At 43.1% G+C, this 26,691-nt stretch overlaps 1 protein-coding gene and 1 pseudogene across 6 annotated transcripts in view; one reads left to right on the plus strand and one right to left on the minus strand.

Moving 5' to 3' along the window:
- The window catches only part of PCM1 (pericentriolar material 1), a 152,536-nt gene that overhangs the window by 99,707 nt on the left and 26,138 nt on the right, over positions 1 to 26,691 (minus strand). For all 6 annotated transcript variants that reach the window (XM_085852688.1, XM_085852689.1, XM_085852686.1 and 3 more), the window contains exons 13-16: positions 8,054 to 8,145; positions 6,137 to 6,261; positions 5,876 to 5,978; positions 1,011 to 1,154 (exon numbers count right to left, since the gene is read on the minus strand). In XM_085852688.1, the coding sequence (XP_085708814.1) occupies positions 1,011 to 1,154; positions 5,876 to 5,978; positions 6,137 to 6,261; positions 8,054 to 8,145 (464 nt within the window). The remainder of the gene's footprint in view (positions 1 to 1,010; positions 1,155 to 5,875; positions 5,979 to 6,136; positions 6,262 to 8,053; positions 8,146 to 26,691) is intronic.
- Positions 24,953 to 26,615, plus strand: LOC147014599 (uncharacterized; annotated as a pseudogene).

Consider the following 26,691-nt stretch of genomic DNA (forward strand, 5'->3'; position numbering starts at 1 on the left):
TGTATTGGCTTCGAAGTCTGCTGATGCACAAAATTACCATGCTTCCCCATTGTCTCGGGTCGCTCACCTGCATTTATGTTTTTCATTTTTATTTTTCATTTAAGGACACTTTCCAACGAAGCTGTGAGGTTTCCTGGTGTATCGGCATCGAGGTCTGTCAGCACGTGAAATTTCAGCTTTCCATGTCACCCAGATGGTACCAAACATTAATATCAGTCAGCAAGTGAGTCAGTGAGTGGTTCGAATGAGCTATATATTTAAAACACACAAACACACACACAACCTCAAACTGCATTTGAAGTGACTGGAAGGTGCACCTGCTCTCCAAGCAGGAGAACCCTTCTTTGCTCACCTTGGGTGGGGAACGTGCTGCGGCACATTCTTGGAAAAGCACTTTATAATCTTTTTGTCATTTTTTGAATGAAATTTTATTCATCACAACCCATCATATAACATGTTATAATTTTGAGAAGGTTCCATTATATGATAATATCATGAAGACGATAAAGGAAAAATATTTGTAATTCCAGCTACCATAAAAGGTGGTGCATATGTAAGCCATCATTAATTATCTGGGAGGCTAAAATTGAACAACATCGGTAAATGCATGTCTGAGAAACAGTTGAGGACGTGTTCAACATCGGGTTTTTTTGCAACTAAAATGGCCACCAGTCGGCCATGTCGAAAAAAAAAAATGACGTGCATATATGTACACCATCATGTGTTGTCTTTGTGCAAAGTATGAATAAAACTGGTCCATATATGTCCGAGATATGGTTGCGGACGCACGGACACGAAAATCGAGACCAAATCCAAAAGCCCCTGTTTCAGACCAAGTCCAACGGGAGCTAATAATCTGCATAAATAAAGTTGTGAGAATGTATTGAATGGCTTATTCTTATTCCAGCTGCCTGAAGATTAACTCGATGTTAGGAAGAAAGACCAAGACCAAGGGACAGTGCAATGTGACAATGAACTGGTGACATTGCACATCATGGTAATGGGTTCACCTGTGCATCTGACATTGAGAAAGTGAAGTCACCAGATTGGCCTTTTTGACGGACCCCATAATCTCCCTCCTTCCGAACAGTAGGTGTGGAGGCTGCATTTGGTAGGGACTGTGACATTTCATCAGCTTCATGGCCTGACAAGCCCTGCACAGCAAGTACACAGGCAATAAATTGCAAAACCTTTCCACCAGCTGAACAAATAAATGCCCAGCATTGTTAGCACTCCAGCAACATTTGGAAAAACAAGTTAAAAAAAAAAATTAAAAACAAACAAACAAGCAGTCATAGACTGGTACTTACGAAATCGTCAACTTGACCTCTGACCTTGTCTAATAAAAGCTGTCTCTAGAGAAGGTAGCAACGTAAACCAGAAGTTTCTATGATGATTCTGTACCAAACCATCATAAATCGAATGTTTGACCACACTGTGACCTTGACCTTTGACCCATTTTGACCAAAATCTAATCAGTGCTAGCTATCACCCTCCTGAATCACGTGGTCTAATTTGACATTGGTAGCTTCTTCCGTTCTCGAGTTATAACTTTTTTTGGGATGTTTGACCTCACTGAGACCTTGACCTTTGACCGATTTTGACCAAAATCTAATCAGCACGAGCCATCACCCTCCTGAATCACGTGGTGTAATTTGACATTGGTAGCTTTTTCCGTTCTCGAGTTATCGTGCCTACAAACAAACAAACAAACAAACAAACAAACAAGCAGTCATAGACTGGTACTTACGAAATCGTCAACTTGACCTCTGGCCTTGTCGAATAAAAGCTCTCTCGAGAAGGTAGCGACGCAAACCAGAAGTTTCTACGATGATTCTGTATCAAACCATCAAAAATCATAACGTCGACCGAAGCAAAAATCTCCATTTCTCCACGCAATTATACCTTAACGTAACTCAACGACGCATCTGCTCGAGCGCACTGCATCATGGGACGACCCGTGACGCGTCGAGTGAAATATTTTTTATACAATCTTAAAACGTCTCCAAAATATCTGATTTTTACCAGAATTTCTACAACCGAGTTTTAAGCGTCCTAAGCGATCGCAAAAACCGAAGACAAAATTAAAATCGAAGTGAAAATGGAGTCGTAACGTCGAGCGAAGCAAAAATACTCCATTTCTCCATGTGAATTTACGGAATTATGTTTGACCTCACTTTGACCTTGACCAAAATCTAATCAGCACTCGCCATCACCCTCCTGAATCACATGGTGTAATTTGACATTGGTAGCTTCTTCCATTCTCGAGTTATCATGCCTACAAACAAACAAACAAACAAACAAACAAACAAACAAACAAACAAAAACAGAAACGGAAGGCATCAATATACTTACGAAATCTTTAGATTTCGTAAGTAACAAGCAGTCATAGACTGGTACTTACGAAATCGTCAACTTGACCTCTGACCTTGTCTAATAAAAGCTGTCTCGAGAGAAGGTAGCGACGCAAACCAGAAGTTTCTACGATGATTCTATATCAAACCATCAAAAATCGTAACGTCGACCGAACCAAAAATCTCCATTTCTCCACGCAATTATACCTTAACGTAACTCAACGACGCGTCTGCTCGAGCGCACTGCATCATGGGATGACCTGTGACGCGTCGAGTGAAATATTTTTTATACAATCTTAAAACGTCTCCAAAACATCCGATTTTTACCAGAATTTCGACAACCGAGTTTTAAGCGTCCTAAGCGATCGCAAAAACCGAAAACAAAATTAAAATCAAAGTTAAAACGAACTCGTAACGTCGAGCGAAGCAAAAATACTCCATTTCTCCACACGAATTTACGGAACTATGTTTGACCTCACTGTGACCTTGACCTTTGACCGATTTTGACCAAAATCTAATCAGCGCTAGCCATCACCCTCCTGAATCACGTGGTGTAATTTGACATTGGTAGCTTCTTCCGTTCTAGTTATCGTGCCTACAAACAAACAAACAAACAAACAGAAACGGAAGGCATCAATATACTTACAAAATCTTTAGATTGAAGTTTGAAGACGATCCGATCAAAATTACTCAAAAAATAAGGGTTTCGTCGACTCCCCTGATTTGCGACAAAGTGACCTTGACCTTTGACCTTGACCTTAAATTTTATGCGCTGAAAGGGACCTCCATAGGCCTCTGATATGCGAAGTTACAAAAATTTCCAATGATAACTGTGCTCTGCAGAATTTTTTATACGTGATTACAGACAAACAAACAAAAAAAAACATACAAGCTGACTAACATATCTTGCAAAAACTTCGTTTTGGCAAGATAATAAAAAATGAACCTGACAAAAACGGTCAACTTCCACTGTCAAAGTAATTTAAAGACATGGGAGGTGTCAGTGCTTTGGGAGTTTGATCTTGCACACTCAGTGATTCACATGTTTAGCAACACGAAGTGCAAGTCAAACAAGGGATGGGATGGTAATTTGCTAATAAAAGCTTCCAAAGCTCAAGTAGGTTGACTGATGCATGGCTTGCATTTTGACGGGGCCGATCGGCCTCGCCCCCGTGATCCACCCGGTCGTCGTTTTTGAGGGGATCTTTTTATCGGCCCCGTAAAATTAAGCTGTGAAAAAAAAAAACAAAAAAAAAACCTAAGATTACCTGTATGGCAAAACAAAACACCTTTGTTCAACACCATTGTCTCCTTTTGGACATGACATGGTTGAAGCCATCTCCACAGATGATGAGAATACTGTTGTGTTGGACTTATCTTCAGGGAGCTCAGGGGATGAATCTCTTTCACAATTATCTGATGAGTCTGATAGTGACTTTTTGGGGGTTTCTGCCTGAAGATTTACATCAATACTAAACCTACTAAAGTTAATTAGTATTTGGCAGAATGTACTGAACACATGTATCTGTTATTATATGTTATTGGACTGGAGAGAGATACTTGCAGATAAATTAGTTTTGTTGAGACAGAAATGCATCAATAAACTCATTAAATTTGCGACTGTTCAGATTTTTTTTTTTTTTTGGTCATTCAGCTTTGCAGCGAATAAAGTTTTAAATTTGTTACGAGAATAAATCTTTTGACATTATTACTATGTTTCTGGTGGATCCAGGTGTGGACATTCAAGTACAACCTACATGACAAGGTAATGGCAGTGAAAAGTCAAGACTTATCCCCATGTATATGTTGAACACAGTGGGCTAGTTCAGGGGGAGAAATGGGTTGGACTTGTGTACGTAATACTTGAATTAAAATGGTCCCAGTTCAATGGCATACATGTAATGTATTGTACTGGCACATCATTCATGCAAATTGTCAGAACATTTGTCATTACAGGAAATAATCCACAACAACAAAGACAACTTAGTTCTAATACTTTTCAATGAAAAGGATTGTGGGAAAGTACTGTGCTTGAGCAGAAAGTTCTGTTTCTCAGAACTGTGTTTGGCCCCAAGAAGGGCCGTTTAAGGTACATTTTGAAATTACATAGTTAGGATAAGGCTCAGTTTATTCCGATTCTTTGGCAGTTCAGTTTGTAAGGACATTGGTCAATTTGGACCACATGTTAAAACAAATTACAAAAACTAATTCACAAGATTTTGAAGCAATTTTAAAATCAGCCCCGTGGGCAAAAATCAACCCCTCACCCCACATGACGAGGCCGATTTATCAGCCCCGTCCGATTTTGAAAATGCAAGAACCGATTTTGCCGTGGTAACTTGGCCCCGGTTGCATGCCATGATATCAGGACGATGAATTGGTTGACGTGGGCCAGTGGATTAGCCCCCTAGATCACCAGACATGACTCTTCTATACTTTTTATTATGGGGAGATTTGAAATCTGTTGTGCATGCCAACCGTCCACGAACAATAGAGATAATGAAATAATGCTTGAGAGAAATGTAACGAAATCAGTACGAATACACTGCATGCAGTCGTTGAAACTACAAAATGCCGTGTTTATAACTGCAAAACACATCACGGATTACAATTTGAACATTTGCTAGAATAAAAGCCTTTCATTCCGGAATTTTGTGACAGAAAAACAAAAATGCACTTGGTTGCCACGATCGTGGCATTTTCCAGGAACCTAACCCCTGTGATATTTGAGGGTTTGCTGTATTGTGAACTGTGGTGTCTGATCCTGTAATAATTGTGAACTAATAATGCCTTTGTACGTCTCTCATTTATAACGGCTGCTTCCCACACTGCGTTTGAAAAGCTCAGCATTCACTTTTGAAATGACAGGAGAATAGGCATGAATAATGTTGATGCCAAATCTTATTTCACAAGCAGAATATTTTGCACTCTTTTAAGACAAAAATCAATCTCCGCCACCTGATGTTGCACAACCATTTTTCGGTTGGCAGTACAGATAGCTCAGAGTGAAATCAAGAATGCAACACAATTAGCCTTTTTAAAGTCCATGAAATAACTTAAACTTTCCCCATCACTGGGGATGGGTACTTTTGCTTGTGGCAAATACTTGGAATCATTCTCCATCGTTGTACACATAATCATGCACAAGTGTGTATAAAGTGGCACAATGATCATCCAAGAGAAAGTACAAAAATAAAAATAAAACAAATATCAAGAATTGCAGTTTTTAATAATTTGGGGATAACAAATTTATCAAATCCAAAAAGAAATTTATTGCAGAAGCATTGCAAGCAAAATATACAGTACACACACACACCAATGAAAAAGCAATGTTCAGCACCGATGCAAGTAGCTTCAAAACGATTACTTGTACCCTTTCACAAGACACGACACAAAACGTGAATATATATTTTACCTAAAATAACAGCAAACAGGAAACAACACATTCCCATTTCAAATATTTTCCTGAAAAACAACTTTCCTTGGCATTTATATCCAAGCATGACCATATGAAAACTGACCTGCAGCCTGGTGCACTTCTTGCCTATGCTTTCCAGTCTTTGCTGCACGAGCAGCAAGCGGTGCTGCTCAATGGGAAGATGATGCAAGTCAAATAAATCTTTCCTGAAAATGCAAGGCCCAATGTAATCAAACACCTCACAATAAACACCACTGTTCACACAACAGATCAACAAAGTAATTCTATATTTACACAGAATCAAATTCAAATCCACACTGCAAACGGAGTGAAAACACCGAGGTGGTGGTTTAATCGTTCTTACCCGTCTTGCTCATCGACATTGTGATCACAATCATTGCCATTGTTAGATTGCTCTCCAGAAGCTGTCCGGCCTCTCCACAAATCTTTGCGTTCTTCTACCACCATTGCTTTAGTGCTTGGTTCATTCTGGTGCCATAGACAAAGCTAAGTCTTTAAACAGAAATTGAAATGTGTATATATATATATATATATATATATATATATATATATATATATATTTTAACATTACGAGTGCATGTCCGTAGGTGCGTGCCCGAAGGTGCAAACGAAACAAAAAACTTTCAAACCGCATGCCAGAAACAATTACACAGGCCGTTCCTTCGCTCTCACGTGCCCGTACGTGCGTGGCCGTACATGCAAAAAAAAAAAAAAAAAAAAAAAAAAAAAACTTTCAAACCGCGTGCCAGAAACAACAACCACACAGGCCGTTCCTTCGCTCTCGTAAACGATGACTGGATTGGGGCATTGCATTTAAGAAAGTACAGAAATCGAGAAAGAAAGAATACAGTAAGTCGATAAATCAAGAAAAAAAAATCGAGAAAGAATACAGTAATCGTCACTGACTGGATTTAATTTGGGTATTGGGTTTAAGAAAATCGAGAAAGTACAGAAATCGGGAAAGAAAGAATCGAGAAATACAGTGATCGTCACTATCCGGAAGTGAAGTCCTCACTGTCCGGAAGTTCACATATGGCAGTTACGATTATTCGCAATTTAGTTTTAATGGCCAATTATTCAATTAGCGCCAACGTATTTTGCCCTTTATCGCAAGGAAAAACACAAAGAGAAGAGGAAAGAGGAGAAAAAAAAAAATAATAACTTTACTTCCTGCTTCGGAGCATACCAGCACTGATGTTACCGAAATTTATGCACCGTCTAATATGAAAACGATCATAACTTGGGGCATTGTGTTTATCTATAAATGCGCATAAATCGAGAAATTATTAGAATACACGAAGTCATCATTATCCGGAAGCCCGTACGTTGTAACCCGTAATGGGGAACGCGGCTGCCCGTAAAAATAAATAAATAAATAAATATTCAAACCGCGAGCAACAAACAACAACCACACAGGCCGTTTCTTCGCTCTCGCGTGCCCGTACGTGGGTGGCGTGGAAGTTCGCATATCACAGTTACGATGACTCACAATTTAGGTTTTAATGGCCAATTATTCAATTTGCGCCAATGTATTTTGCCTTTTCGCAATGTCCTCGCAAGGAAAAACGAAGAGAGAAAAAAAATTACTTCCTGGTTCGGAGCATACCAGCACTCTGTCTGATGTTACCAAAATTTATGCACCGTCTCATATGAAAACGATCATAACTTGCGGCATTGTGTTTATCTATAAATGCGGATAAGAAATCGAAAAATTATTAGAATACACGAAGTCATCACTCTCCGGAAGTCCGTACGTTGTAACCCGTAATGGGGAACGCGGCTGAGCTTCCCTTCCCCATCGGCCACGCCCACGCAACAACGTGTATTCTCATTGGTTTGGAAAATAAATGGCCATAACTTGGGAAGCACTTGTCCGATTAATATCAAACCTTGAAAAGGCACATCCTCAGGTCCCCAGCAATATACCTGGCAAGTTTCAATTAGATCGGACCAGTGGTTGTCGAGAAACAGCGGTCACACACACACACACACACACACACACACACACACACACACACACACACACACACACACACACACACACACACACACACACACACACACACACACACACACACACACTACTGGAATTATAGATAGATGAACGAGCCTTCAAATTAAACTGCTAAGCTGTTGGAGGAAGGACTTTTTGTATAAATTGTATATACATAATCACATAAAATTAAATTATTCACATCAATAAAACAATTAGGAATACATGCATCACTTTGTTGTGAACAATGTGTGTGAACAGACTGACCTCTTCATCATCTTCCTCATCTTGATCCTTGTCTTCAAAGTGCAAGGCTGCCAATGTTTGGACAACATCTGGATGTACCACTGGAGCTTTTGCTGAATTACAGGGTAACAGTATCTTGATCAAACATTTTGTGAAACCAATGTGCAAAATTTACAAATGTCATAACGAGCAACGAACCAATAAGTCCTTGCGGACGGATCAATTCACACACTTTTATGATTCAGGACTTGCAATTCCAGCTTCTAACAGGTTGCGCTATACAATACACGTTTACGTAGAGAAAATTAGGGTGCTCACCTCACCCTGAACCCATGGAACTATTATTTATTTATTTCTTCTTTTTTTTCACCCAGTAAAGTTTTCCTGTGCACCCAGGAAGCACAACCACTAGTTTTCAACTTGTTATATTCAGTTCTTATCATGGTCCCATTTCCGGGGAGTATTTCTTTCTTTGTTTAAGGCATATACAACCTTACTGTGTACAATCCAAGTAGGACAACTGCTTTTAAACCCATTCCATCCAGCAATTTATAAGTGCACAAAATGAAATGATAATAATAACAATAACAATAATAAACACACACAAACAGCATGATTTAGAATAATAATTCTCCCACTTTGAGGTTTATCGCTTTGGGGCAGAGAATTGGGGTATGCTATTTTAACTTGCAATACCCCACACATCGGAAGCAGAGTTCCACATGCACATTTCAATTGAGAATTTGGTGAGACATTTTAATTGAGAAGTTATGGAAAAAAATTAATAATAATTAATCACCCGAAACATTCTCGTGCACACTCCGAGTGCAATCACCAGTTTTCAACTCACTCAGTCCAGCAGCTTAGGAATGCAGAGTAGTCAAACAAATAAACACTTATTGAATTATAGAGAGCATCAAGAAGTCGGTAGACTTCATACTTGGGCATAGCCCGGACACTCCATTGGCTCAATACAACGTGAATCTTCAAAAAAGAAAATCTCCCAAGATAAAATGTATTTATAAACCTATAAATTACCTTCCAGTCATTTGTGAATAATTCCTCATCTAATAACACTCCTTAAACTTTGGGACATAAATCGCTGAACTAGAAAAATGAGAGACCTAAAAGTGCCCGTTTGTCATTCATATTCTTTTCTGACAGCCTAATTCAAAATTGGCTTAAGCTATGAACTTGGTTTAAATACCAACCTACTGCATTTAGTTGTAGCGGGAAGGTGAAAACTGATCAAAATTTTAGTAGCTTGAAAGAATTCCATGAAAATAACACAAAACTGCATTCCTTTGTAAAGGAATAGGAAGGCATCAGAGGTTTGAGCGGGACTACGCCTGTCAATCAGCCTGATGGGGGTGGGGCCACTAGACATTTGTCCAAGGGCAAATCAGACCGATATGGCTGTGGTTAACATGCAATATTATCAGCCCTGTTCATGCAAGGTATTCACGGGGCCAATCGACAGCAACACACACACACACACACACACACTTCTATAAAAGTACATACAACTTAGAATGTTAGATTATCTATAAAGTATGTACAGTACCAATACAATGTGAGCATGTTGTTAAAGTTTTCACAACATTTGTAAATCAGCAGTATATCAAACATGAATTATGTATAACTAATACAAATAAGTGTGTGTGTATCCTCCATAACTCCAAAAAACTATGAAACCTATCACTCTGAAACTTTGCATGTATACCAAGAAAACTCCAAGGAAGTGCAAGAGTGAAAATTGGGTGTTTGGGTTAATTAAAACACCCCTTTTTGAAGACAATTAATGGCTCTATTTAATTATATCCTTTGTCAGGTGCATCCTCGGCAACCTCGCTCTTTGGGGGTCTTAAGGCATCTCCTGGGTAACCTTGCTGGGTCTGAAGCCGCCATTTATTTTTTGGCCTGCTCAACCTTGCCTTGGAAAAGGCAGAGATTTCTTAACAATAAAGATTTATTTTTAAAAAAATTCCTTATTCAAATTATCGAATGCCTGTTCATCATACCGAGAAATTGCTGCATACATCGCCTTTGTAAGTGCTATAGTTTTCAAATTAGGAGCTTGGAGCGATTTCATGCATTGTATGATACGATTTTCTATGATTGACTCACGGACTGATTAAAGTATATCATCGAAATATAATTTCGGTTTTGAGGACCGGATATCATCCGGACGAAATAAAGTGTCAACATATATTGTGAAATCTGATAATGTAAAGAAATAACGAGTCTTATAACTAAGTAGTCCGGGAGCCAACCGATCAAAATTAAAAAAAAATTGCCCGGTCTGCTATAAAATTTTTGTGTTGATTTTCATAAAGAGACACCCTTTGAGTATATGAAAACCAATGTTGGCAATGGTGAAACTCTTGCGCAACAACACAGTCAACACTTTTGCGAGCCCCCTCTGATAACAAAATGTTGGCAAAAGCGAAGATGTAGGATGGGGGTAGGGGTAATTCATACTGTCCTAAAATCATAACCACTAAACCTATATACACAAATGACCCCTCATATTAAAGAGGAGTTCATTTCCTATATCACAATTGGTGTAGATTTAACCTACCTTCAATTGACAAGGTTATATGTCAAACAACAAAAGATTTATGTAACTCAGAAATGCTTGACTATCAATGGGGTCAGGAACAAGAACATACTTTTACATGCCATGGTTTTAAGGAAGATAAAATTAGAAATGGATTAACACAATATTGTGACATGAAACATCCTCTTCAGAGGAAGAGTCACTCTCTGAAACAACTCCACCACATGAACCTCTCTGACCAAGGCATATGCATGTCACTCAGCAAGGCACAGCAGCCTTTTTGCATGAACATCGTTTCAGACATTTGGATAATTTGCACATGCAAGACACCGTTTTGTCTATGTTTGGCTTGGCTGGCTTAGACATGAGAATTGGGACCAGTTTTCCATTGATAAGGGTTCTGCCAAATGTTGTGGCTGGGGGAAGTGCTCGGTCACTGAGATGTGCACGTCTATACAGAAGCAATTGATACAATGCTCTTAAAACAAGGAAGTAAAACGCATCTTCTGTTGCTGGCAGTGACCTAAGGTCTAATTTTGAAGAGACAAACATATGCTGCCTGAGGGTATCCAAACAGCTGAACCCTTTTTGGCCATGCAGAGCAGTCCAGTATACTCTGGCCTCATCAATGACACATTCTGTTGCTGCCATTTCACTATCTCTTCCAAAATCAACAAGGTGGGGAAGGTTTCCTATCAGTCCCAGAGAAACCTGTGCCGCTCTTCTTTTCACAGGAACACAGGCATCATCCCAACTGACTGGAAGAGGGGCCTTGTTGTCCCTCTCTGGAAAGGGAAGGGTGATCGCCAAGACTGCAAAAACTACCGAGGGGTGACGCTGCTCTCAGTGCCGGGCAAGGTCTTTGCTCGGATAATTCTTGATAGGGTTTGCCACCATCTGCTTGAGCACCAGCGTCCAGAGCAGTCAGGCTTTACACCAAAGAGGTCAACGATTGACCGTATCCTTGCACTTCGTGTCCTCACCGAACACAGACGAGAGTTTCGGCAGGGGCTGCTTGCAGCCTATGTTGATCTCTGTAAAGCGTTCGATTCAGTGAATCGGGATGTCCTCTGGAGGATTCTTGGTCTTCGTGGGGTGCCACCGAAACTGATCGATCTGATGTCTGAACTCTACTCTGGTACTGAGAGTGCTGTGAAGTGTGGTGGTACCATCTCTGACTTATTTCCAGTTGTTACTGGAGTTCGTCAGGGATGTGTACTTGCCCCCACACTTTTCAGCACTTGTATGGACTGGATTCTAGGGAGGATGTCGGAGAGATCAAGTTGCGGTGCATCGTTTGGCAATGTCAAGATCTCAGACCTTGATTTTGCAGATGATGCAGTCATCTTTGCGGAGACTTTAGACATCCTCTTGGGGGCCCTCGAGGTGCTGAATGAGGAGTCGGAGCTGTTGGGATTACGGATTTCTTGGGTCAAAACTAAGATCCAGGCTTTCGGTGACATCTTGGATGCTGCTGTCCTGTCTGTGTCTGTTTGTGGTGAGGATGTTGAGGTCGTGGAGAGATTCACTTACCTTGGCAGTGATATTCATGTCTCCGCAGGTTGTGAGCCGGAGGTCAATAGACGTCTGGGTCGGGCCTGGGGAGTCATGGATTCACTGGATCATGGGGTGTGGCGCTGCCGGTACCTGTGCGGGAGGACGAAAGTCTGAGTCTTCAGGTCCTTGGTACTTCCAGTCTTGCTCTATGGGTGCGAGACTTGGACTTTGACCAAGGATCTGAGACGGAGACTTAATTCCTTTGGTACCAGGTCTCTTCGGAGAATCCTTGGCTATCGCTGGTCGGATTTTGTGTCCAACGAGCGGTTGCTGAGAGAGACTCGGATGAGATTTGTTACCTGCATAGTCCGTGAGCGTCAGCTGCGGCTGTATGGACATGTGGCTCGTTTTCCTGACGCTGATCCTGCTCACCAGATTCTCTCAGCGAGGGAGTCTCATGAGTGGGAGGCCAGTGGGCCGACCACGTGCCTCATGGTTGCAGCAGGTTGACCATCATCTCAAGGAGATGGGGATGGGCCTGGCATCTGCCTGGGGGATGGCCAGACGGAGGCCCCTGGAGTACCGGCGGAAAGTGGACGCAGCGACGCGCTGTTCTGGCACATGCTCCCATACCTGACCTGACCTCTTCTTTTCCCCTTCTGAATGGGTAGCTCACTGTGTCACATCCACACAACACATATGTGCACAGAAGTGTAGCTGCGACATCAAGAGGATTTTCTGGTACTTCTTGCTCAACACTTCTACCAGCTCATGAATAGGTAGGTATTGATTCTGCCGTTGTATCCAGAGTTCTTGCAATGTGTTCAAGCAGCAGAAGTGATATATACACAGCATAATTATGTCTGTATCTGTTGCATGCACAACAGCTCGATGGTGATCAAGATATTCCACACAATACGCAAGATGAGCAATAATCCTTGTGTCTGCCTCTTCATGTTCTTCACAAGGTAAGTCCAGAACTGAACTTGATGCTGATGTGATGGAAAGAGTGTGACCTTTGTTTTCCATCATACTACCAAGAATGATGGTCACTCCATCCGGAATAGCTTCAGGACTCTCACAAAGGGAAGTGCCAATGAAGTTCTGAAGATTTCCTTTATTTCTTGGATTCTTCATGAATAAATTCCAGTCCGGAATTTCTAGACTCTTGGATGGTGAGAATTGTCTTGCCTGGTCTGTCTGGTTTCTCCTCTGCTGCTCATCACCCTTCAAAGTATGGCTATCATCAAAATCATACTGATCACCAATGATGTTGACACAGTTGCACATTTCAGGTTTCAACTGCAGGATACACCTGCTTGCGAAGATACAGCTGGGGAAGTTCACCAAATGTTTTCGCACCCATTTTTTGGTATTTATTTACAAATGCCATTGTGTCTACCAGATAAACTGTGTATAGGTCACTCTGTGGTAATGATGGCAGCTGTAAAACAACATCCTGCACAGCTTCAGCAATTAGCACTGCCACGAAATCAGACTCGTTGCCTTTGCGCATTACAACCCCCTGTGCTAAGCGTGGATCAACCTCAAACAGGGATGATGGATAGTCTGTCCACTCATGGGAAAATGCAATCTGTCTTGTGACTGGGTCGGCATCTCGATAGAAACACAGCACACGTGTAGTTGCAGTCTCATCTTGATAGATCCTGATTAAACTCTGTTTCCTTGATGGTTTTGATTTCTTCTGTGAGGAGAAAGTTACCAGCTTCAGTGGTTCAATCTTAATAGAGACCACCTCTTCTGCTTTCATAATGGCTTCCATGCCCTTAGCTTGAGCATGGACCAAGTCTTTTGAAGCAGCCTTCTCACTAGTTGCTCTATTGAGCAGAACCACTTGGTTGTTACACTGGAATGGGTTTATCATCTGCTGGCATATCACTTTCTTGATCTCCTCAACATGCATATGTTCTTCTGTTGCCTGCTTCTGTGTTTCTCCATGATGAGTAGATTCCTGTTGGCCTAGATTAGCCATAGACTTTATGTTCTCTGATACAGCTGTGAGAAATGGTGCTGTTTTCACATATTTATCTCGAGCAGCTGGTGCCTGAGATATGCGTTTGAACAGAGATGTCTTCCCTTCATTGTTGTATGTCTGCTCCAGGGCCATGTCACTCCAAACACCATTGAATTTTCCTTTGGAAGAGTGAACTGTGAAGTACCCAACCTGGATCCAGCAAACCTTAACCGAACTGTGTTCAATAGAGTAAGAGGATTTTGGGGTAGGGGTAACTTTGGTTGACAAAAATGTTAATTTTCTCTTTAAAAATTGATAGAACTCAATCAAATTTGCTGTTTTAATTAGCCATGGATACCATGTTCATATCACATTAAGAGAAATTAGTATTCTAATGCAGCATCTGCCTATGATAAGAAAAGTTCTAAAGGCCATCTTCAAAAAACGTTATTTTTAAGGCATTTTTCACAAAATTATGTACTTTTACGAGGTTTACTTTCACAAAGGCAATTTTTTTTGTCATTTTACAATGCACTGATTGAATTCTTACATTTAGTTCACATTTATTTTTCATGAATGTGATTTTTTAATTTTTTTAGAAATTTTATTGACAATTGCTGTTTTATCAAATTTTTCAAATCTTCCTCAAACAAAAACGGCCGCCAAAATTTTTCGCAAGAGCTTATGAATTGCCAACATTGGTTTTCATGAACTGCAAACATATATCTAAACATCCTGGGGGTGTAAAATTTTATAGCAGAGGCTGTAAGGTCCAACCCTAAAACAGCCTCGTACACAGGTTGGCTCCCGGACTAAAGCCGATATAGCTATTTACTTTAAGCAAGCAAGTCTATGTTCCTGTTGACCTTCTGGAACCTTTCAAGCACAAACCATGCAAACATCTTTAGTCTTCTTACAAAATCTAGACAACACTTCTTTTCAGCAAGTAATGCGCAAACTCGACCCACCCAGGTAGTGGGTACTCTGCTGGTACTTGATAAAGGTGCTCTTGCCACACACTCTTGGCAAACCCCTTTAGAACCAGAAATGACTGTTACATCAATTTAGTCACTAAATTTGCTTCAGCAATGACTGTACTCCACTTCAAATTTCACGTCTGTACCCACATCATTTATCCAAAAATGGGGATGGAGGGAGTGGGCTGCTCGTGTTCAATACAACACATGCACGGGATAGCAGTACAACATAGCTGGTAGCAGACGCCAGACCATACACGGGGAATGACAAAAATACGAATTGTGCAAAATGCAAGTGATACTATGGAACGCCAAGACTTCCCAAACATTGTCGGCATGTCCGCTAAGTGCCACAGCAATTTAATAGGGATCGTGTGATGGCGAGCCGAGTTTTTAGTGTGCAAGCTTGGTATTATAAGAGATATAAATATATATTCTGTGCAATAACAATGAAATTCTCCAGCAGGTAAACACATTCCCCCCCACAAAAGTAAAGAAACAAGTAATTAAAACATTTTAAACAAGAAGGGCACTCGGTAGAGCGCGTAACTGCACCCCACTATGCCTGATCCATGAGAACATATCGGGTCCAATACATTTTTTAAATATCATGCTGGATATCGTTTTTGGCCCTATCCCTCAATGCTGAAGAATCACTCTTCTCTTCTTCTTCTTTCGGCTGCTCCAGTTCGGGGTCGCCACAGCGGATCATCCGTATGATCCGCATAGTGATTTGGCACATGTTTTACGCTGGATGCCCTTCCTGACGCAACCCTGGTCGCCTCTTACGACACAGGGATATGGTACATCTATTTTAACTGGGGTATACACCGGCCCAGTACACTGGTACTCATTTCGCCAACCTCGGAAGAATGACAGGCTGAGTCAATCCCCTGGTGTATTAATTCAGTGACCCAACGGGGCTTGAACTCAGGACCTTTTGGATCCCAAGCCGCTGCCCTAACCACTGCGCCAACACCAGGCTATGCTGAAGAATCACTATAAAAATTAAATAATTATTGTATCCAGATCTGGATTCGGATCTACACCAAAATCTAATCAATTAGTCTTTGCCACACACCCAACCTATCCACCAAGTTGTCAGAATCCGTCCAAAACTTTTGGAGATATCCTGTTATATAATCGGTTTTGCCCAATCTCTCAATGACGAGGCATCTCTTAATAATTCTAGTAGCCGGATCCGGACCCGGATCTTAACCAAAATGAAATCAGTTCGTCCTTGTCACACACCCAAACTGTCCATAAAATTTCATCTGAATCCGTCCACAACTTTTGGAGATATCCTGGATAAGAACACAATCAGTGTCCTAATGCATGTAACCCCTATTAACATGTGTTTGTTGTATACAAACAAGTGAAAAAACAAAGAGCAATCGGAGATTGCAGACCCTCGCCAGGACTTGGCATGGATTTGTGTAGTTTTGTGTAATGGTGTGTTATGTAATTAATAAGACATAATTAGAACTTCCAATTTATAACTGCAGACAGTGATGACTGGGTACGAAGACGTCCCACTTTGATCGGACACCTGACCCATGATGTTTTTCATTATTATTCAACTGAACTTAGAATAGGATCAAAATAAATTAAATTCAAATAAAATGGGAGACCAAATGGGTACAGTCCTACATTGGAGTAATCAGTAGGGAAACCCCCCTCACCCCCGCCAAAAAAAATCCAAGTACATCAAAATCATACTCTGTACAGAGCGTTGGTGCTGCCGAAGCAATCTCCTGAGCTACTGCGCACAATTTTGGATGGGCCACCACTCCGATGCAAGATACTCGAATGGCTCACTCATCCCAGTAAGCTGGTACTCATTTTGCCGACCTTAGAAGGATGAGAGGCTGATTCAACCCCACCTGGTATTAATTCAACGGAAGAGCAGGATTTGAACACAGGACCGTTGGATCCCAAGCCCATCACCATAACCATCAAGCCAACATAATGCATGAAGGAACCCAACAAAGCAAAAAGCAAAGATGAAGTCATCAGGAGGAACCTGGATAGAATTTTGGTTTCAGCTGTGACTCCTCTACCCTCAAACCTATCCAGCAACAGCCAATTGAGCCTTATTCAAAAAAACAAAAATGAAAGAAAATTTAAAAAATAATAATAATAAAAAGAACCAGATCAAACTAGAGGGGGAGCACTCGGTAGAATGCAAAACCTCTGCCGCCAATACTGCTGGGTCTCTTAAGTGAACCTGATATCCTATTCATTGTAGATCAAAACGGACCAGACTCTACTGAACCACGATTGAATAAACTAAACGAGATCGACACGTATGTAGAAATGCCCAAAAAAATAAAAAATAAATAAAATCGAATTTTTTTTGAAAAAAAAAGTTGCAAAATTTGTTTTTTTTTCTTTAACAATTTTTTTTTTTGGGGGGGGGGGGTTGGAAATCACTTAAAACATGAAGAAATGCAAAAAAAATTCAAATAAAATCGAAATTTTTTTGAAAAAAGTTGCAAATTATTTTTTTCTCGGCAAATTATTTTTTTGGGGTTGGAAATCACTTAAAACATGTAGAAATGCAAAAATAAAAATTCAAATATTTTTTTCAAAATGGCCGCCATATTAGACTTTGTACCAAGTCCAAAATCTAATGGCATGATCCTTGGACCATACCTAACCCCCCCCCCCCCACCAAGTTTCGTCAAAATCCGTCCAGGAGTTTTTCCATAATACTGTTCACAAACAAACAGACAGGGGTGATAACAGTAACCTCCGGCCATCTTTGATGGCGGAGGTTAAAAATTGAATAATTCTGGCTGACAGAATATGCGTCCAATCAAGTTGAAATTGAAAACATATATTTCCCATCAATACTAGATTGTAATTGTGAAGTTTCACATCGATCGATTAAACAGTTCCAGAGAAAACATTTAATATTTTCATCAATCCAACATGGCTGCCAAACCATGCGACCTATAAATTTTTCCTGAACAAACTTATACGCCCATGTCTTGGGGAACATTTGTGTGAAGTTTCCCCTTGATTTGTCCAGCCATTCTGGAGAAGATTTTTTTTATAGGTTTTTGGGTAAATCCAATATGGCTGCCAAACCATGTGACCAATGAAATCATATATGTGAGCCTTTTGATACTCACGGATAGGTGGTCATACATGTAAAGTTTTGCCTCAATCTGTTCAGCCATTTCAGAGAAGATGACTTTTAAAGATTTCCAAAAGAAGAAGAAGAAAAAATAAAATACACCCGTGCGGGAGTGACGGTCATCTCTGCGAGAAACAAGCATGAGTTCCTGTTACTAGGGTGTAGTGTTCTCAGGTCAGGAGGCATTTTTGGCCAATTTTTAAGTCACGTGACGCGAAAACGAAAATCCGGCCTGACCAAATCTAGATATTGTCCCATAGATTCATATGCCACAATCAAATTCAAGATAACTTAAGAAATGTAGGAGGAGATAGATTTTGAAAATCGTCATTTTGCAACTACATGAAGCAGTTTTCGCAAAATTCAAAATCATGCGACGTGTACATATTCGAAGATATCGATACTTTCGAATGGACATGAAAGACAAGGTCAGCTGCTATGCAATGACACCATTCACTAACTTTTACCATGCCCAGTAGAGAATATATAGCCTCCTGAAGGTAGGGCAGTTTTTGCAAACTTTGAAGTCACGTGACGCGAAAACTAAAGCGAAATTCGAAAATCCGTCCTGACCAAATTTAGATATTGTCCCATACATTCATATGCCACAATCAAATTCAAGATCGCTTGAGAAATGTAGGAGGAGATAGAATTTGAAAATCGTCATTTTCGCAACTTCAAAGGCCTCGTGACCTTGAAGGTCATACCATCGTGTACGTCTCATCGACCTCTATCAGGATCACTAATGACCAGATCTCCCGCTTCAACTTCATTGTGAACGGACGGATCGAAGGACATCGACACCCATATTATTAGGTCATGCTCGAAGAGATGACCTAAAAAGGAATATGGCTGCCAAATCATAAATTTCATTTTGTGGGCCATTTTATCCTTAGATGACCCTTAAAATTTTTCATACTGATCGGATGTGGCATTCTACATGTGAAATGATGTCATAACGAAGGCTCATTCCCCATGAGGAGTACTTACCATGTGCCAAGTTTCAATTTTTTTTTCTTGGTGTGGTTTCAAAGATACAGAGGTCCAAAGTTTTTCCATTTTTTTCGAACATGGCTGTCACACCATCTAACCTATGATGTCATAATTATCATTAAAACATTCTACATGAGTAGTCACTCTGATGGTGAAAATTTCGTCGCTATTTGACAAGCGGTTGTGGAGAAAAACATTAAAGTTCTGTGTGGACAAGTAAACAAACAAAGAAGACGACGTAGTGCAGAGAACGATACTTGCAAAATCCATAAAACAAATTTGACCTCAAAAATAATGGGTGATTGAATTCAGTGAACAAATATGCAGCAACTCTTCAAATTTCAAGTGAATCGGATGAAAAAAAATGACAATTTTAGAAATTCGGCCTATGTTGACCTTTTGTCCAATGTGAACCTCCAAAATAATTAGTGGTTGAATTCAGTGACCTGAAATATATATATATATATATATATATATACACACTCTTGAAATTTCAAGTCAATCGGATGAAAATTGAGGATTTTAGAAACACCACCTTAGTTGACCTTTTGACCTCAAAAACAATAGGCTTCTTCCTTATGACAAACTCCACCATGTTGTGAGGTTTCGTGAAGATCGGTATAAAATAGTGACCTGTAGGCGATAAACAGACAGACAGAGACAGACAGACAGAGACAGACAGACAGACAGAGACAGACAGACAGACAGAAAAAAATAAAAATAAAAAAAATCGACTAACAAATATACTTTAAAAATCTTTGATTTTGGAAGAATCAAACAAACGGACCCAAATGCAATACCCTCTCCTTCAGCAAGGGTATAATTTGAACTTTTCCTTTTAGGACATGTGACAACTAATTGTCATGTGCCACCTGAACAGCAAGTCCGATTTGGACATGTGTGGTATCAAAATGTGCACAAGACCTTGGAGGAAAAAAAAGTCATGAGAGAGTTCAAAATCCCCAGCAGTTGCAAAACGGTGGAGGAGGGTGTCCCACCCCCCCCCCCCAGTGCAGTGAGGGTTCATGGAGCACATTTGGAGAGGGAGGGTCGAAGGATGTTAAAAAAAAATTCACCAGAATGGTGCATTGTGTACTGTACTGAAATGGAAGATGCTTAGCAGGCAGACACGAGCGGAAGGACAGTCAAGCCGGGCTGTGTTGTACAAGTACGAGCGCGGGCGTACTCTGCCCGGCAGCTCTCCTTTATTCGTATGCACACACACGAACCGGAAGACTCCAGCATTACTACGACGCCTCAGGCGGCGCGCACACCTCATATCCCTTGCCGATACACTGACCCCCACGGCCACTCCTCCCATCATCACGCCCACCATGCATCATCACCATGCCCTTCCCCATAGGCCCGCAGACTCCACCACACTCCTCCCCCCTAAAACTATGATTATTAAATGAGTACCATTTTAAGAAGCATACAGAACACGAAGGACTCCGTATAATAATCATGGAAATAAAATGAAAACAGCGAAGTAGAACAGCACACCACCTCATATAATGTCAGGTCAAGCAGCAAAGGTCAGGCTCCAAAGACGGAGGTGCACAAGGCCCCCCCCCCCCACTCTGACCGCGTTACCGATATGAAGCAGAAAATGAGAAGCACAGCAGCACTACGCAGCAAAAACGCCCCCTGGCGGCCCATGCTGACATGGCCCTCGCCGAGGTCGTGCCGACCTTTCGAGCCAACCCCCTCCGGCACCATCAAACGCCTCCGGCCCACTCCCCCCAGGCAGACCCAACGTAGATAAACATTCCGAGGCCGGAAGCCCGCTGTCTGGAAGCCGTGGCGCCAGCTTTGATCGACCTTGGCTGGGGGCGCTGAACAGCGCCGCTGGCTGCACGCATTTAATGCTCCAAAACAACTCACGCACCACAATCAGTTGAGACGCCAACGCCCGTCCCAACGGCCTTGAGCGAACACAGAGAGCTGCGCTCGCAATCAGAGGTGGGGGTAACGCCGACCAGGGCACCAGTCTTGGTTCCGAGTCGACCTCCGAGACCCACACGGCAGCTAGACGGGAGCAACTCCATTTAAACCACACTGCAATCATAGGCTCGTTATAAATCACTACGAACATTATACGAAGCATTGCAAACTCATTTGTCCGTACAGCGCGCTTCTCTGATAAAATCCCAGCACATGACAAAACAACTACCTGTGGCCCGGGACAATGGAAGGCCAACTCAACCTTTTTATTCGCCACCACCGCTCCTGAAGCCCCCACATCACATTGATCATAATACAACTCCCATTGACTGATCTCCGCCACATCCACTTTTACACGAGAACTGCTGGCATTTATTTCAACAACGTTAAACTGCATCACCAGAGCAAGGAAAAACACATATGCCATGAACAACAACCCACAACCCGCATCACGAGTCCGCTTCTTGGTTGTCGACTCGATGTTGTGACTCGCGACTCCCTTTAACGCCACGGGCTCACCGTCACCCGTCGAAGCTGCCTGCACAACACCGACGCGCATTGCCTCACGAACCCTGCCGAAGCGCGGGAACTCATCGCGAGCGAAGCGCGGGAACTCATCGAAGCGCGGGAACTCATCGCGAGAGCTGATACGGCTCTCGCCGCCCGCCAGAGCCTCGCCCTCGGTACTCGACGAAGGCCTCGAAGAGAGTACTGGCACATCTGGAGGTACGAACCGGAGACCCAGTCCGAGGTGCGCCAGCCAGTCCCGACCCAACAGGGGGGGCCCCTCCCCTCGTACAACGAACACCGAGAGCCGGGCGCGTCGATCTCGGTAGCGCATTGAGACGTCGGCCCTCGCCAGCGGTGCAATCGCTTCACCGGTGTACGTGTATAACGACAAGGCCATCTTGACCAGGCGAATACCGCGAAGACCACGAGCCGCCCGCTCATCCATGACCGACACTGCCGCCCCGGTATCCACGCAAAACACAGTCGGTTGGCCATTCACTTCGACCTCAACCGTGAAAGGCGTCGTCATCTCCGAACCAACGGAAAACAGACTCAACCGTGGTTGCATCTCCCGCTCTGGCTCGCCGGCATTGTCAGGCCCCGGTTGCAGGCCGATCTCCAGGTCAGTGGGGTCCTCTCGCACCTCGTCATCCAAGACCCCAACGGAGGCCCCCGCCATCCGACACACACGCTTCAAATGTCCCACCTTGTGACAATGCAAACACACGGTGTTCTTATACGGGCACATTTGTCGCAGGTGCGGACCCCCACACCCCCAGCAGCCGCGGAAAGCCCCTTCGCTCCAGGTGCGACCGTGCTGCGGTGCCCCCTCGCTCCCGGTGCGACTGTGCTGTGGTGCCCCTTCGCTCCCGGTGTGACCATGCTGCGGTGCCCCTCATCCCGCACCGCCAGGCGCGCGTGCGACCTGCAGCACTTGAGCCACCGCTCGGACTCCGGGCTGCATGACCCGCGGCACTTGTGCGGTTACCGCGTGGACTTCAGGATTAGCCGACATGCCCCAGCTGGAGCTACTCATTACGTCCTGGCCAGCAATGGCGCGGACATCCGTGAGTGTCTGCTCGACAGACGAAGCAGTCACGACCGCCGAGTCGAATGTGATGTCGGTTAATCGCAGGATGGCCGCTACCATTTTGCGTCTCGCAGACCAGAAATAAAACGATCTCTGAGCCTTGTCGGACGCTCCTCTGCCGTGAATTTGCACGGCACAGCCGAATGCTTCACTCGTGCTATGAAGTCCGCAACGCGCTCCTCGCCACCCTTAGCGAGATGATCGAACTGGAACCGTGCGAGATGTAACGACTTCTCCGGCGCCAAGTGGGTCTTCATTTTCGCCACGATGTCCTGAAAGGATAGCACATCATCACTGGGTCTATTTGGAGCCACCAAATCACTCAACAGGCGGTAGTGCTCCGTTGATAGCGAGGCGAGCAAGATCGCCTTGCGCTTCTCTTCATCCTCCACATCATTCGCCCGAAAATAGCAACCTAACTGTTCAGAAAACAACTCTAATTCATCTCCCCCGAACACGGGTACACGTCCGTGTGCCGTGCCTCGACCTTCCGCCATGCTCCGTGAGACCCTTGGCTCCGTAGCTTGGAACCGCCCGGGTTACTTGCCAACTCTGCACACGCCGATCCGAAGATCCTAGTTCGCCAACTGTACCCACGACCCTGAGATTAAGAGTCTCATGCTCTACCGACTGAGCTAGCCGGGCTGTGTTGTACAAGTACGAGCGCGGGCGTACTCTGCCCGGCAGCTCTCCTTTATTCGTATGCACACGCACGAGCCGGCCGACTCCAGCATTACTACGACGCCTCAGGCGGCGCGCACACACCTCATATCCCTTGCCGATACACTGACCCCCACGGCCACTCCTCCCATCATCACGCCCACCATGCATCATCACCATGCCCTTCCCCATAGGCCCGCAGACTCCACCACACTGGCCACTCCTCCCATCATCACGCCCACCATGCATCATCACCATGCCCTTCCCCATAGGCCCGCAGACTCCACCACACATTGCTTTTTAACATGTTGCATTGACCTCCTACTCTGTTGTGCATTCGTTTTGATCATCTTCCACAAGCCTCAAACTATTAGTCCAGGAATATCAAGTCACATTTGAGTCAAACCCAGAACAAATTTAGAACAAGCTGAAACGTTCAGGATATGTTCAGAAAACTGTCAGGAATAACATACTAAAAGTCCCCAAGAATGCCCTTTGGGGCTTTTGAGAAATTCAAGATGGCGTCCAAGATGGCTGCCGGCTTGAGATTTTCTCATATTTCAAGCTGAAATCATCATACAATTAAAAATAATGGGTCAAAACATAGATTTTAAGTTACAAAGAATCAATTACTATGGCTATTAAGATAAAATCAACTTATTACATATTTAATATGGCTGACATGCACAATACAATGTTTTCTTTTCAGAGCAGGAGATGGAGTCGTGCATCATTTGTAAGGACTTATGCATGAAGGATTTTGTGCAAGTTGGACCCAAAGGAAGGACAACTCTAGTAGCTGCAAGCCTTGAGAGACAGGATGGTCTTCCTGAACTTCTACAGATACAGGAGTCACTGACACTTGACATTGCCTGTAGAAAAGCCTACACCTGGGAATCATCCATCAGATCTGAGACGAGAAAGTCTGAGAAATCAGCGGCAGATGGGGAATTTAAACAACCCACCCTGCGGTCCAGAACTCCTTTGTTTGACATCATTACACACTGCCTTTTCTGCTCTGAAGTACTGATTACTAGCAGCAGACTTGAAACGAAACGCAGAAAGTTAACAAGCAATGTAGAGACAATAGAGTTCAAGAACAATGTGTTGAAAATGGCAACAGAGAGGGGTGATGAGTGGGGAGAGGCGGTTACCAAAAGAATAGAAGCAAACATTGATTTGGTTGCCGCAGAAGCAAAATACAATCATGCCTGTGCCCAGGAATTTCTTTCTAACCCACAAAAGTTGTAACCTGTTGGCAAACCAGTTGATGTTCAAAGGATTTCAGCTTTCAATGAGCTATGTGCATATATAGATGACAATGACGAATGTCAATATGCAGTTTCTGACCTCATGGGGCACATGGAAACATTCTTGAATGGTGAGGAAGGCTATTCTCTCAAGTACTTCAAACAGAAACTGAAAGAGCGATACAAAGATGATATTATAACAAGCCTCCCTGGAAAATCCAGCATAGTCAGTGTCCGTGAATCTGCTCACCCGATACTTCGTCAGAGGTTGGTGGCAGATCAAGCAGCTGACAAAGCTTGTGAAAATGAAAGAATAATTGAAATGGCAGCTTCAGTTATTCGTGATGAGATTCGTTTGTCAGTGTATGATCTCGGTGAATATCCAACCTTGGAAGAAACTGAAAATGGTTCCTCTGATTCCTGAGTCTCTGGAGCTCTTCTTGCACAAGTTGTTGGACCCAAAGGGCAAAAATGCTGCTGTAGTGAGTCGGCGATGCACTGCCATTGCCCATTCTGTCATTTCTGCCTGCAGACCAAGGTCTTTCATTTCACCAGTGCTACTTACAATAGCAGTGTACATACATCGCAAGTATGCCTTTCACGAGCTGATAGACATCCTCAGTAGCATCAGTTTTGCAGATGACTACAAGGAGGTCCAGCGATTTAAAAACAGCCTCATATCTGCTAATGAGCCCTCCTATGGCCTCAATGGTTTCACCCAGTGTGTATTTGATAATGCAGATTTCAATGTTGCTACACTAACTGGGTACAACACTTTCCATGCCATGGGTGGCATAGCTTGTGTAACACCACCCAGAACAGTAGGAAAGTCTCCTGTCAAGTGCACAATGCAACTACCCCCAGCTGAAGCAGTTGGCACTTTTGGGCACATACCCATCAAGACATACAGCAAACCTGCAGTTCCTGCTTTGCAGTCAGTTACAGTAGAGCCTCTGCAGATCTCCGACACTCACAAACTGCAAGCATCAGCTCTTGATTCCATTTGGATGCTTGGGTTCATGTTGAACTTAACACCGTGTCTGCCTTCGAGTGGCTTCATGAAAACTGTTCTGAAAAGTGATGAGTTCCAAACCTCCAGAATTGAGACTCTGCCATTCATCAATCTGGAACCAAACAACCCCAGCACTATCTACATTGCACTGTGCTTTGCACAGACACAATGTGACAAGCACAACCTCAAGATCTGCCCAGTAACATTTGATCAACCTCTGTATGAAAAGGCTTCTGAAATTGTTGCTGCCTCCAGAGACTTGGACAAAGTGGTGGTGTGACTTGGTGGCTTCCACCTGCTGATGTCCTACCGAGGCAGCATTGGGAAGATCATGACAGGGAGCGGGTTGGAAAACCTGTGGGAACGAGTGTATGCCAAAGGTTCAGTGGTGCATATGCTCACAAGTCATGCCTTCTCTCGAGCAGTGCGTGCCCGCGTTCTGACCTTGCTGGCCCTCACCTATGTACTGCAAGACAAGTCAGACTGGGAGAGCCAGACTAACAAGGAACATCTGGTCAGTCTGTACCAGGACACAGTGGACCAAGATGAAGATGCTGCTGAGATAGATTAAGATGAAAGTCTGCAAGAGTTTCAACAGTTTCTCACTCACCACCTCGATCAAGCTGCCACACAAAGCAGAACGGGGAAGTTATGGGTGCACTACATCCACCAGGTGTTGCTCATGCTCAACTTCATCAGAGCTGAGAGGACTGGCAACTGGAAGCTTCATCTTCACTGTGTGCAGGAGATGATCCTGCATTTCCATGCAGCAGGTCATCTACCGTATGCCAAGTCTGGCAGACTGTACTTGCAGCAGATAAACTCCATTGCACAAGTCATGCCACCTGAGGAGTACACATTGTTCTCTGCAAAGGGGTATTTCACCATCCGCCGAGCCAATGAGTTCTGGTCTGGCAATCGAGCAGTTCCTGATGAGGATGCTGAAAACCAGTGGAGGGATGACAAATGGTAGAGGGATAACAGACAGCACCTTAACCAAATGGGGGCATGCACTGCCTCACTGTGTTCCTTTGTGCAATGCTTTGGAG

This window comes from Eptatretus burgeri, chromosome 13 (assembly GCF_056783735.1).
Source record: "Eptatretus burgeri isolate ZD-2024b chromosome 13, Ebu_testis_v1, whole genome shotgun sequence".
In the NCBI taxonomy this organism is placed as follows: domain Eukaryota; kingdom Metazoa; phylum Chordata; class Myxini; order Myxiniformes; family Myxinidae; genus Eptatretus; species Eptatretus burgeri.